General features: G+C 42.3%; 1 protein-coding gene across 2 annotated transcripts in view; it reads left to right on the forward strand.

The window, feature by feature from the left end:
- The window catches only part of ADCY5 (adenylate cyclase 5), a 223,850-nt gene extending 210,435 nt beyond the window's left edge, over nt 1-13,415 (forward strand). The window contains exons 16-21 of one of the 2 annotated variants that reach the window (XM_040602934.1): nt 3,644-3,670; nt 4,527-4,665; nt 7,652-7,915; nt 8,264-8,468; nt 9,240-9,364; nt 10,835-13,415. In XM_040602934.1, coding sequence (XP_040458868.1) covers nt 3,644-3,670; nt 4,527-4,665; nt 7,652-7,915; nt 8,264-8,468; nt 9,240-9,364; nt 10,835-10,963 — 889 coding nt within the window. In that variant the 3' untranslated portion in view covers nt 10,964-13,415. The remainder of the gene's footprint in view (nt 1-3,643; nt 3,671-4,526; nt 4,666-7,651; nt 7,916-8,263; nt 8,469-9,239; nt 9,365-10,834) is intronic. The other variant, XM_040602935.1, reaches the window with a different exon arrangement.

Here is a 13,415-nt window from a genome sequence, read left to right on the forward strand (position 1 = left end):
TATCTATTAATAACAAAATGTAACTGGAATCTGAGCAGATCTGTATTTCTTTTTCTTCTGGAAATGGGGAGCTTTAGTTAGTCATCCTCACTTCTTCTGGTATTACATTCCAAACATAGAAATGTCATTTCTCAGAAAAGAAAAAAAAATCCTCAAACAAATTTGAGCTGGCTCAGGGGTGTGATAATGAACCACCGCAGTGTTTGGACACCTGGTATATCAATCCCAGGTTGGGACAGCTGCTGTTGGACAAATATCCACATTTGAAAAGCCATTACAACAGCTGGTCTCAGCACAATTCCCAGCAGGAGAGCCTGGGCTAAGTGGGAGTAGGCAGTTGCCCTTTTACTTGCAAAAGGTAGTTTGTCATCACCAGGTCATACATTAATCATGGTGTGGCAACCTCCTTCCACTGACATGGTTACCTGTCTCCTGAAGGTCACACCAGAGAGAGAAGTTTGGCACATCCACAAACCCGTCCTCCTCCACAAGTTTCATTTCTCACTGGGAGCCGCATTGTTGTGTTACCTACTTGTTTTGATGATTTCCCCTTGTAGGCAACAATTGTACACGAATGTGAGTCAATAAAACCATGGTGTTGCCTAAAGGTGAATACGATGCCAGGGCACGTAATAAGGAGAGCTGCCTGTAAGACATGAGCAGTGGACCATTGCTGTAGTCAGGAGTGGGACAGATGAGAAGACAGTTCACGATAATGGAGAGTCCAAGGTGTGAGAGAACAATCAGAGATCTAGAAGGCACCAATTTAGGTGAAATATTTGTCAAGGATGATAGCTGTGGTTGCTCCTGTCTTGGACAGGAGGGTGGTTGAGAAGATTCACTTGGTCCTTTCCAGTGCTACCTCATATGTTATGAAGTAGCTTGTGTAGTTGCTGAAATTGTGATGGTCGTTAACCCCTTCAAGCTAGATGCATCTGGTTATTTCTGCCATTCACATAAATATTCCATGATTTTAGCATTTCTGTGTGCCCAGTAATAATTAATGGAGGTATGGCTTTTACTGGCATGTTAAGCAAATGAAGTTATGTAGGAAACCCCATGGAGCTTTCTGTGGAGGTATGGGGAAAATGAGTTTTCCCTCCGTTTTCTTGCAGATGTTATGTATTCCAACAGTGGACGCTATTTAGCACTTTCTAACACAATTAGAGAAATAAAAGCGTTTTATATCCCAAATATTATTTTATTCTTTTAAGTCAAGAATTAAGCAAAATTACAGCACTTAGAAGTATAATTTATGTCACTTCACAATCAAAATGTCAATAACAAAGTGGAGAAGGTTAGCATGTTTTCCCAGAAATAGCTTTCTGTGATGCTATATTCTCTCTCACTAAATGATACTTGTTTTGTCTGGAGAGCTCCATGCACAGCTATTTATTGTCCCAGTTTCTGGCAGTCCATTTGTGTGTTGTGGGAAATGGGAGCTCAGCATGTAGCACATAGTTCAGAGATGTACCTTATTGTCCAGCTGATAAAAAAAAAATAAGCAACATGACCTCATACTACTTTAATTGGGTGCCCGTTGTAGCTACATAATTACTGTCTGCTCTGCAGCCATTATGGTACTCTTGACTAATTAGAAGTGATGCAGATGTCACTTCACACTTCTGTGTACAAACCAACCCAGCATGCAAGCAACTGAAAGGCTGATTATAGCACATTGGGAGTTGCTAGACTTGACTGCAGTGACACACCAGTGTGGTGACACGTGAAGTATAAACTGGATGCCCAAAGCTGCTATCATATTGTCTTTTCCCTATGCCAAAGAAAAAACTAATGCATTGGTTTTAAAGATGTGATAGACCAATGTAATCTTGTAAATTGGGTTCCTGTACAGCGGAGCCCAAAGAGCTTTGCCCAGTGATTTGTTCATCAAGCCCATAATTTCTGTTTGAGCTGTGGTTTGTGATTTAGAGGGCTGTCTGTCCCGGCCATCGTGGTTGTGAGAAGGCTTCTGCCCTATGGGAGCAAAATCAGCCACCTTTCCTGCTAAAAATGTGGACTTAACTTGAGCAGGCGTGTATCTAGCAAGCTTCTCTCTGTGTTACCTTCCAGTAATTAAAGAGCCATCTGCTGCTGGAGGTGTCTGGCACATGGGGGAGCAACCTACCAATGTTATGCCATTATTGCTTGCACTGGGCGTTTTGACTTATCCAAAGTGTTATTGTAAATATTGAGTTTGGTACATTTCCTAGTCTCTGCTGAAGATTTTAGAGCAAGCCTAACCACCCACAGTGAGCTGCAGCCCCAGTACAGAAGGTCAGATCTGCCATGCTGCCATCATAAGACAGAGCGATAATGAGAGGCAGTCAGTCATCCTTGGCCAGGTAGTGATTTAGGGGAGTAGGGGAATCATGCTGCATGTGGGAAGTGTTTCCAACTCTATCTAGATCCAACTTTTAGTGTGGGAGTCACTATCCCCAGGGTTCCTACATCGTGTCCATGTCCAAGCACATGTGTTCAGTGTTGGAGCTGGCCAAAAGGCCGTGCAATAAATTGTGTACAAGACAACAGTGGGTTGCAAAATCTGTGTCAGAAGAAATTCCATGCTCAGAGCTGCAGAAAATGTCTCAGAACCAACAAGGTTAGAGAGTCGCTATGCTTTTATTTTTTAATTTTATGCCCAGTTAGGCTCCCTCAGCTATTTCAATTTTGATGATTTGTATGTCTGATTCTGTAGTGAGAGGTTCCCTTCAGCCCCAGAAAACTGTGGCCTGAAGCTCTCGAGACAGCCATGAGATTCTCAGGCTAAAGATGTATCGTGTTAGTAGCCTGCAAAACTGTAATTGCAACAATGACACTACAGTAATTTTACCACTGATCTCCTTCTTTCCATTTAAATAGCTTTTTAAGAGATCCATGTACATGATTCTCAGCCACCTAATATTCCACCCACACTTGAGAAGAAACCCAGCAGCATTAAGCAATCAATCAGTCAGGAACTCAGACAGCTACTACCTACCAGAGAGCTCCTTTCCAACCTTTCACTGTAAGACAAGCACACCTAAAATCTTCTCCAGCAGCCGTTTCATATGAGTACCTTGCACTATTGTGAACAGTAATAGCAATTCATGTAAGGGTTTCTTTAGTGCAGTTGTGTGCGCTACCCATAGCTGGCACAACATGAGATCAGTAACTTGCAGAAGGGAGTAATGCTACAGTTAAAGGAATTAAACACATCTCCATGCTACAATAAATGGGGAATAGAGGAGCTGTCCCTTACAATGTGTTAGCCCAAAGCTTCCTTCAGATAAAATTTTCCAGCCTGACCTAATGAAGTAGTGACGGATGCACAAGCATTTGCTAAGCATCCCACACTGACATTAAAATCCCAAATGATTCTCTGACACTTAATGCTGCTTGGGTATTTTAACCACGTTAACCATGTGGCACCATCGGTCTAGATTTTTGAGTGTAGCAGAGACGACACACACCCCACCCCACCCCACCCACCCCCACCCCCCCCACCCCCCACACACACCTTCTTTTGCTTTAAAAGGGCTTATAGCCCCACACAGTGTTTGAGGTGCCACATTGCAGAAGTGCTGTTGGATGATGTATGGAAGGACGAGTGCTGGAGGGAGCCAAACATTCTGCTAACCTTGTATTTGTGGTTTTTTTTCAGCGTGTTTCCAAATGCAACGTTCCCATGGTGAGTCACTCTGGCATGAAATATTTTTATGGGGTTTTGTTGGTAGGCATTTTCTGTTCACAAGGTGCAGTATATCAGCATGTTGACTCACCAGCAGTGTCTGGTATTTGGTTACGCGTTGCTGTGAGCTGGTGCCACACAGTGCAAACGCCCTAAGTGGACTGACTGTTGCCCTTTTGTATGTATAGCTACTCTCAGAGCATCCCCCTTCTTGTGGGACTTATGTCAACTTGCTTTACAGAGCACCTCATAGAGCTTACTTGTAAATACAAGTCAAGGTTTTATCAAAATAATATTTTCATTCTGTATAGTTTTATAATTCAGATTTAACAGGTTTTATTTGCTTGATTTTCAGAAGGGATGGGAATGTGTCTTAGTGCTCTTTTCAGCTTATAGAATACTTGCTTACAAAACAAATGCCTTTAAGAAGTGACTAATATAGAGAAGCAGTGAGAGTTAAGAAGCAGTAAGTATAGAACAGTTCCAGACTTAGGAGGCTGGGGAAGCCAGTGCAGGAGACACAGTGAACACAGTTTGAAAAACTGTCAGCATTTTGGTTTTGCCAAGCACAGTGGTGGCTGAGCATATATGACCATTCTCTAAAAAAAATGGCTTTTTTCAAGAAGTTGGATTAAATTTCCGATTTCAAAGTCCTGCTTTAGAAACCGGTGCCTATGAGCCAAACTCCTCAGCTTTTTGCAGGTATTGATTGTCCCTTTACCAACACATGTTTTGAGGGGAAAGAAAAATGCCTTTTCTTCAGAGGCTGGTTAGTCTTTAGTGGGAACTGTGGAGTGTAGCTAAGCTGTGTTTCTCCACATTGAGGCTAACTGGGAAATTCTCTTTTCATTCACAGCAGCAGCTCTCCAACAATGACACGAGTTGCACTGAAGATTGTGACCCCTGTCATCATTACTGTCTTTGTCCTGGCGCTGTACTTGCACGCCCAGCAAGTGGAATCCACTGCAAGGCTTGACTTCCTCTGGAAACTCCAGGTTAGTGGGTGTTTGTTGTGTTGGAAGGATACACATAGTCACTGGCATTCGTATAAAACTACTGAGCTATTCACTATCGAGTTGAGTGTTAGAGAGTGTCTTTGAATTTAATCTGGATCTGGCATATAACTGAGCATACTAGTAACGCTCTGCTCTTTTTTGGTACTTTGCATACTCAGTCCTTCTCATCCTGGTTATTTAACAGATTAACAACGAAACTTTGTTTCCTTGTAATGCACTTTGGATGGTCCCCACAGTAAAGGGTTATAGATCTGAAGACTGAGGTTAATGAATTTGGGCAACTGAGCCTGTGACTTTTGCAGGAACCTGTAATATAACATGATTTGTAAATATAAGAAACTCATATTCACTGCTGAATTGTTTCCCAGAGTTTAGTGAGCTTTAGTTTGCTGTGTTCAGGGGTGTGAAAGATTGACGTTTGCATTTTCATTCACTTTCTTGTTAAGCAGTGGGAATGGGCTTGATATCCAGCCTTCATTAGCTCCTAGGCAGCAGCACTGGATAGCAAACACACTACAGATAATGCCACACTGCGCTCCTGTCCCCGGGTTCAGTGTTAAAGTTTTCACTATTTGTGCCCACAAGTGATGTTGTGGCATTGTATGTGATTCTCAAGCAAGCAGGACAGGTGTCACCTCTACCCAGAACTCATAGCTGGGGGACTGCAGGATTGCAGGTTTTATATAGATGTTTTTACCTTCTGGATGGCAGGACACCATTCTAATAATAGGTGGTCTCAGCAGTTTGAGTAGGAGGCACTGAGGAAGCACCAATTAATTAAAGCTCCTTGGGAAGCAGATAAACATTGTTATCCTCGTTTAGAAACGGCGCAACAATGGAAGGGATGAGCTGACTTGCCTGTCCCAGGTCTGGGCTCAGCTGGACAAAGCATTTGTTTCCCCAGACAGAGCCAAGTGTTCTCTTTGTTCTGTCCAGACATATGACCTTCTAAAGGGTCCTTCCTTGTTTAACTTCTCCCATTTCAGAAACCAGCATCCATGAGCAAAGTTGTAAGTGCTTTTCAAGTATTGCTTGTGCCTTTACCAAAGTACTTAGGGGATGTGGGGAGGTTACCCCTTCTTCTGTCACAAAGTGAGGGCTGGAGAGTGTGTCTGAGCTGTGTTCATCCACACCAAGGGCCAAATGTGCCAGGAAACTCATTCCTGTTTTGGCTTCAGCTCTCCAGCAATGACAAAATAATTGGAAAAAAAAAAAAAAAGATTTGAAGAAGACCCATTTCAAAAGACTGTATGTTTTGCCTGGTGCCTCTGCTGAAGGGGAGGGTGCTGTACACAGGACAGCTCTTCAGAGCTCCCATAAGCTGTGCAGCCCCTGTCTCAGCTGTGCCTTCCCCAGCCCTTGCCTCACCTGACTCTGTCTTTTCCTTTACTCATATGCAATATTCAAAATGGCAAAAAGTAAAATAAGGAGGGAAAAATACTGCTGATGTCAGACAGTGGGGGAGGGAGAGGTGATCAGTACACACACCTCTGTGCCTTTACCTACAAACCAGAAGCAATGAATTGAGGTAACGATGGTATTGTTCAAGTCTGCAAAGAGAAATCAAATCTGGTTCTGAAGTCTGATTAAGCTAGTGAACTCTAAATGCTTTTATTTTAGTCACCTAGGCCTAGGTACATACTAGGTGTCTGTCATGGTTTAACCCCAGCCGGCAACTAAGTACGACACAGCTGCTTGCTCACTCCTCACCCAAAGGAATGAGGAGGATAATCAGGAAAACAGCAAAACTCGAAGATTGAGATAAGAATAATTTAAATAAAATAAGATTTTTTAAAAATAATAATAGTAATAATAACAGTAATGAAAAGAAGGGAGAAGGGGAGCACAATAAAATCCAAAGGGAAGGAGGGAAACCGCCCCCCAGGTGATGCACAACACAACTGCTCAGTGCCTGCTGACTAGTGCCCAGCCAGTCCCCGAGCAGCAGGCAGCAGCTCAGCCAACTCCCCCCAGTTCGTATACTGAGCATGATGTTCTATGGTATGGAATATCCCTCTGGCTGGTTCGGGTCAGCTGTCCTGGCTCTGTCTTCTCCCAATTTCTTGTGCCCCTCCAGCCCTCTCGCTGGCAGGGCATGAGAAACTGAAAAGTCCTTGACTTAGTATAAACATTACTTAGCAACAACTAAAACATCAGTACATTATCAACATTATTCTCACACCACATCCAAAACACAGCACTGTACCAGCTACTAAGAAGAAAATTAACTCTATCCCAGGTGAAACCAGGACAGTGTCCTAAGGTACATCCTTCCTGAAGCTCTGGTTCCAGCTGAACATTAAACCCAAATTCACACACATTAGCACAGAAACAAGACAACCTATCCTCCTCATGATTCCCTTTGCCCAGACATACCCACCACCACAGGACTCGTGGGATTTATAGGCTGGTGAAAAGTCCTCTCTGGAGTTTTGGATTGGCCTGTTTCCTGGGCTGCATGGTAACTGTACTTCGTGACCATCATTGCACCTCAGCAGACCTTGTGGAAAAGGAGAGTCCTTTTAATTAGCTACATGAGCATTTGGAGGGTGCAGGGAGAGCATTATAATTCAGTGCTGCTCATGCAGTCAGAGCTGTCTGTGTTCTCCTGAAACCTGCTGTGCTTGACTGGGAAAGCCAAATGGGTGTTTTCATGGATGGCAGGATGGCAGTGGAGTTCCCCAGAAAGAACAGACCTTGTACAGGTTACCCAATTCAGGGCCTAGAAATATAACAATATTGGATTTTGGTGTTACTCTGTGCCTGCTTTTACATACACACACAGAGACGGCCCATCTTCCACAGCAAAACACAAGTTTCTGCATCTCTCTAGTTCTGCTCGCCTTTGCAGTTTCCCCCTTTCTTGTTTCTGTCCTCCCTGCAAGTTCATTTTCAGCTTTTTTTCCCCTCCTCAGAGCAGTTACCAAAAGAGTAAGCACATCACTGTTTCTCCCCTTGAAACTAGGCCACTGAAGAGAAAGAAGAAATGGAGGAGCTGCAGGCCTATAACAGACGCCTCCTCCACAACATTTTGCCGAAGGACGTGGCAGCCCACTTCTTGGCTCAGGAGCGGCGAAATGATGAACTGTACTACCAGTCCTGTGAGTGTGTGGCTGTCATGTTTGCCTCCATAAGCAACTTCTCAGAGTTTTACGTGGAGCTGGAGGCCAACAACGAAGGGGTGGAGTGTCTGAGACTGCTCAACGAGATCATTGCCGATTTTGATGAAGTAAGTCGCAGAAAATCCGGGTGGGCAGAGTGAACCTAATCAATGAGTTTAGTTGCACTTTGCTGAGCTCCTAAAGGAAGGTGGCTTGTTGAATCCTTGTGCCATGGTTCATTTTTCCTCACGCCAGAAGTCTTTGATTCATTTTTTTTTGACCACATTAAAATCCTTTCTATTCCTTCACCGCTCCTCCAAGTATCTGATCCCCTTTCTTCCTATTCTTCGAGTAGCAGAGGCTCTGGCCAGTACTTTTTGTAGTGCTTGTACTAAGAGAGGACACGTGGCAAGGATATTACCAGTATATATGTGTTTGTCAAGGTTTTTTTCACTACTTTTGCTCTTGTGAAACAGATAATAAGTGAAGACCAATTTCGGCAGCTGGAGAAGATCAAGACCATCGGCAGTACCTACATGGCTGCATCAGGCCTCAACGATTCCACTTACGACAAGGAAGGGAAGACGCATATCAAAGCTCTGGCTGATTTTGCCATGAGGTTAATGGACCAAATGAAATACATTAATGAACATTCATTCAACAACTTCCAGATGAAGATAGGTAATGTCACTGTGTTTACAGGATTAAGTATAGCTAGTGATCATTCTGAGTTGGGGATTTTATGGAGTGAAGCCCACAGATGTTACCTTAGCTGTACAGTGATGTTAATTGTCTTGTGCCTGGTGACTACTTTGGCCTCCATGGAACATCAAAGCAGCTTTGTTAGGGTCACAGCATTATTACTGAAGCTCCCTGGGGAATTAGGAGCAGTTGGGCAATTGACCTCCTACTACAGCATGATCTCACATGGCAGTTGAGCTTGGACTCATTTTGCCTGTGATGTGCTCCCTGCCCACACCCCCTGTGGTCCCAGGCTTTGCCATCCTTGGGCATTAAATTGTCTTTCAAGTCAGGGAATAAAAAGAGACAGAAAAGGAGAAAGAGAAGAAACGTGAGGGTAAGTGTGGTATTTGTTCTGGAAGGCGGCTGCTGCCTTACAGGCGCTCAGCGTTGCAGCAGCTGTATAGTGACTTCCAAGTGAGCAGTTTGCTTGGCAACTGGATGGCAAATAACCTTACCCTGATACCTGGTGCTGGAAAGTAGCTCTGGATTGAGCAGATCCAGCCTGTGCTGCCAGACAGGCATAATGGATCAAAGACTATGACTTTTCTTTAAAAGTTTCTTTGCCCACGGTTTGGCCGTGGCTTTACATGTCAGGGTGAAGCACAACTAGAACCAACAAAGCTCAGGATGTTTTTTATTGTCTGGAAAATAATTTGCCTCAGGCTTCATGTGGATCTGGGCATTGTGGGATTTCTCCTCTCCTTCCAGGCCTCAATATTGGTCCTGTTGTAGCTGGGGTGATAGGAGCACGCAAACCCCAGTACGACATCTGGGGCAACACGGTGAATGTAGCCAGCCGAATGGACAGCACCGGTGTGCCTGACAGGATTCAGGTAAGGAATTCACTGGAAAACTTCCACTGCCAGCCCTCTGTCACTTTTGCGTTTTGAAACGTAATTAGAATTGCAATTTTGGTTTCATTTTATTCCTTTATGCCATACATACGCAGTACTGAAAGAAAAGCCAGCTGGGGAATACTAATGGTACCATCAAGTTTCGCTTTTTAATCTTGACCAACTTTTCAACCTTTGGTCAAAAACTTGCCACTTAGGGCTGGGTGGAAACATTGAGCTGAGTTTCCTTCCCCAAGTGCCTCATTGGCACTGTGAGCACAATCCTGCTGCAATACTTATACCCTCGTGCTGCCAGCTTTGCTGTTTGGCTGTGTGCAACTGCAGCTTCTTTTATTTTCCAAGGGCTTGATTCAGTCATGTATTTCTGTAACTCACTTCTCTGTTCACAATGTACGTATTGTGAGGCTAGCAACGGCCCGGGCATCAATGCAAAGGGGATATATAACTAGAGAAAGAGGATGGTTTAAGGGGTTAATGTAAGACTGTCTTGTAAGCAAATGTCTCCTTGGCCCTCAGACAGTGACCTTTCCAGCGATTCCATTCCACTGTCCTGCTTTCGCTGAGCCAACGTCCACAGTACCAGATTGTCATTCCTTGGGAAAGTACTGAAGGGATATAAAAATAGTTAGAATAACTGATGTAAAACCCGAGAGGGGAAGCCATGCTGTTTCTTTCCAATTAAGCTGTCAGTTAACTGGATCAATATTTATCCAACATCCTTTAAACTTTCCTACAAGATGGTCCAAGAACAATTTTCATTCTAGTTAAGCAAATCAGCACAGCAATAGGAAGCCAGAAATGGAAATATTTAAAGCCACCTGGAAACCAGTGAATAAATACATTGTAATAAATAAATAGCTCTGAAAATATGGTTGTTAAACTTCTGTTACTCTGCAGCACAATTGTTTCTGAATGGCATCTGCAGAGAGAATTTGGATGCTGGCTAGATTATTCCATTTCTTTGGTCTTTCTCATTGCCAGCTACCACCTTCTCCTTTGTAAAAACAACCCCCTGAACAACTCCTAAATTTGTATATCCACTGGGTAATTTCCAGGTCATTTTTGAGGACTTTTTAAATATGTTTAATCCATTTTCCTACTACCACTCTGGTGATATAATGAATGCATCTGAGCAGACTGGACTGCCAGGTGCATTTTTAAAAATGTGACTTGCTTGTTTCTTTTTATCCTGTGACCTCCCTGAAAAATGCACTTTTCCCCACGTTGTGTACCATGTGTGACTGGCTTCTGTAGTTTCTCAGTTTCTAAAGGTTGTGTGTGTTCTGCACCTTGTGCCAACCTTTCAGTTAGTGACTGAGCTGCAAAAGTCAAACGACTTGGAAACAAAACAGTTGATCCTACTTTAACTTTGTGCATTATTCCAAAAGCAAAAGAAAAGACTAAGTGGAAGGCATGACAAGCATCTGCTTATTCTTGTTTATTCTGCAGGTAACAACAGACATGTACCAGGTTTTAGCAGCCAACAACTATCAGCTGGAATATCGGGGGGTCATTAAAGTCAAAGGCAAAGGAGAAATGACCACCTACTTTCTAAATGAAGGGCCTCCAATTAGTTAGCACCGATTGCAGCGTCACTCAGATGGAATTTGCATTAGACAAGATTGTGAATTGGAGAAGAATCACTTTTTGGCAGTAAAGCTGAAAATGCAGCGCAGTTGAAATTACACACCGTGACTCTAGAGCTGGTATCAGCAAACTCTTTGGCCACCCGTCATGAAAGGCGATGGGAAGAAACCACCTTGGAGTTGTTCCTGGCTGAGTGCTAAGTCGACCAAAGATGTGGTACAACACAGTTTCACAGATAAGACATGAATTTGGAATTCTTTAAAAAGGCTGCTACGACAGGATGATACAAGAAGCTATTTAAGTATTTATTGACGCAACACAACATTTACTTGGTTGAAGGAATGTATGATTCACTACAAAGCATTATTTTGGAATGGATTTGCACTCCCATAATGTTTCCATCCCATACTGCCAGCTATTTGAAGTGTACCACTGTGCTTTTATTAGCTGTTTTGAATGGGCTTTCAAAATTGACACCCACTGTTGCAGCACACAAAAAAGCCTCTTAGAAGGGCATTGGTAATGTCTTGGTGTGAAAAGACGTTATAGCTCTGGCCCCCTCTTTTCCCTTCTTCTACATGGCTAACTGACTGCTCTTCTGAGTGGGTCTGGCACGTCTGACGAAGGGGAAGACCGAGATAACGGAAGATGGCTCTACAACCATATTTATTAAAGTCTTCTGTGCTCTTCTTTGGTATCTATCAGTTTACATGGGAAAGACTAGATGTAAACAAGAGACACTTTGTGGGGGGAACTCCCCTGAAATTTGTTGTGGGTTTTTTTGTATTTTTTATTTTGTAATATTGAAAACATGGAGATCTAACAGATATACCAAATTCTATATTTTGTAAATTATATATAAATTAGAAGGCAGGCTGTCCACACCAAGGTGTGGTGGGAGGTGTATATAACCTGTAGACTTTTGTGTAATCTTTTTCTGCATAATACTTTGAACACAGACTTGGCAGTTTTCAGATTATCACTATACAATCAACCAACAACAAACAGGTGAGTTTCCAGGCTGAATCAGATGCATTTTAAAATGAAAATCCAGAAAAATCTGCAACCCCAAAGAAGAGGAAAAAACAAAATGCGGTAGTTGCACAGTTGTTCCATGCAGCATTCAAGCGGTGGATGGCATCTTAACAAATGGAAACACCTTTGAGTTTTAGCTACCGAGATGGTATCAAACATGTCAAAAAGAGCTCTAAGCAAACCCTCTAACTCTAACAGGAGCTCTTATAAGAAGAGGGAAAAAAAAAAAAAAGCTGATTTGAACTTTTCTTTTTAAAAAATCATTTTTCATAGATGGTCTTAATAGAATCCTGCTGATATGAGAGTTGTCTGATATTGTAACTGCCATTTGACATTACAAGGAACTATGTACTGCAGCATCAAGTTGACTTTCCTGTAGTAGGCACTTATTTAAACTGAGTCACAGATTTTCAATTTTCAGGAATTAGGTGATCTTCAAAAAAGGTTATGATGGCAAGTGTGTATATGAGGTGGTCAACCTTAAAATACAGTGCCATTGATGTTGTGTTGGAGACATCTTCATCACGAGTGGGGGGGTTTATGAATAGTTCACTGTTATCATTTATGTACCTTTTTTAACTATTAAAGAAAAAATCCCTTGCTATTTTATTAAAAAAATGAATTTTAAAAAAAAGCTATATTTTTTATATTCTATAAGGGCAGAGTTTTGATATTGAATTTGGCTAGCACTAAAAACGACTCCAGTCTTTTGACATTTAATAAAGTTCTTTTCCACTCTTCTCAGGGCAGAATTATTGTAGTACTAACAGCTTAATGATTGCACTATGGTGGTGGCGATTTATTTTTTTCCTACTCGACAAAGAGAATCAGTGAAAATCCATGGGCCTGTCTTTAATTAATTTGCTATATTGCTAAGCATAACCCGAGCATTAAGCCATTTAAACGTGAGCTTAAATGGCATCGCCTCTTCCCTTTCTCCCTTCCACTAGGAAACATCTCTGAAAAGTATAGTATATTGACTTCTGTAAAACTGCCAAGTCTGCCCTTGTACTATACTTTTGCTCCTTTACATCCTTCCTGGTTTGCAGAATACTTAAGTTGCATCACACCTTTCTCCCCTCTCCTCCACCTTCCCTCCCTTTTACACCCCACCCCCAGAGTCTCATTCCCTTCATGCCATACACTCAGTTTTAGGTTTGCTTTCTGCTTTACAAAAGTCTGCAGTCTTCTTAACTTTTGATTCATCTTATGAAGTTGTGTTGTCAATGAAATTTCAAGTCCCCAGTATCTCTAGGTGTGATTGTTGACAGTGTGTCATGATCATTTCAAGGGGTATTCACACACTCTTTACTCTGGATCTTGCAAAAATGGATACAGTTATGATTTCCCATGGAAATTGAAATTATTTAAGTAATTTAACTATATTAAACACTGTTTCACTGGTAAA

This window comes from Falco naumanni, chromosome 8 (assembly GCF_017639655.2).
Source record: "Falco naumanni isolate bFalNau1 chromosome 8, bFalNau1.pat, whole genome shotgun sequence".
NCBI lineage: Eukaryota > Metazoa > Chordata > Aves > Falconiformes > Falconidae > Falco > Falco naumanni.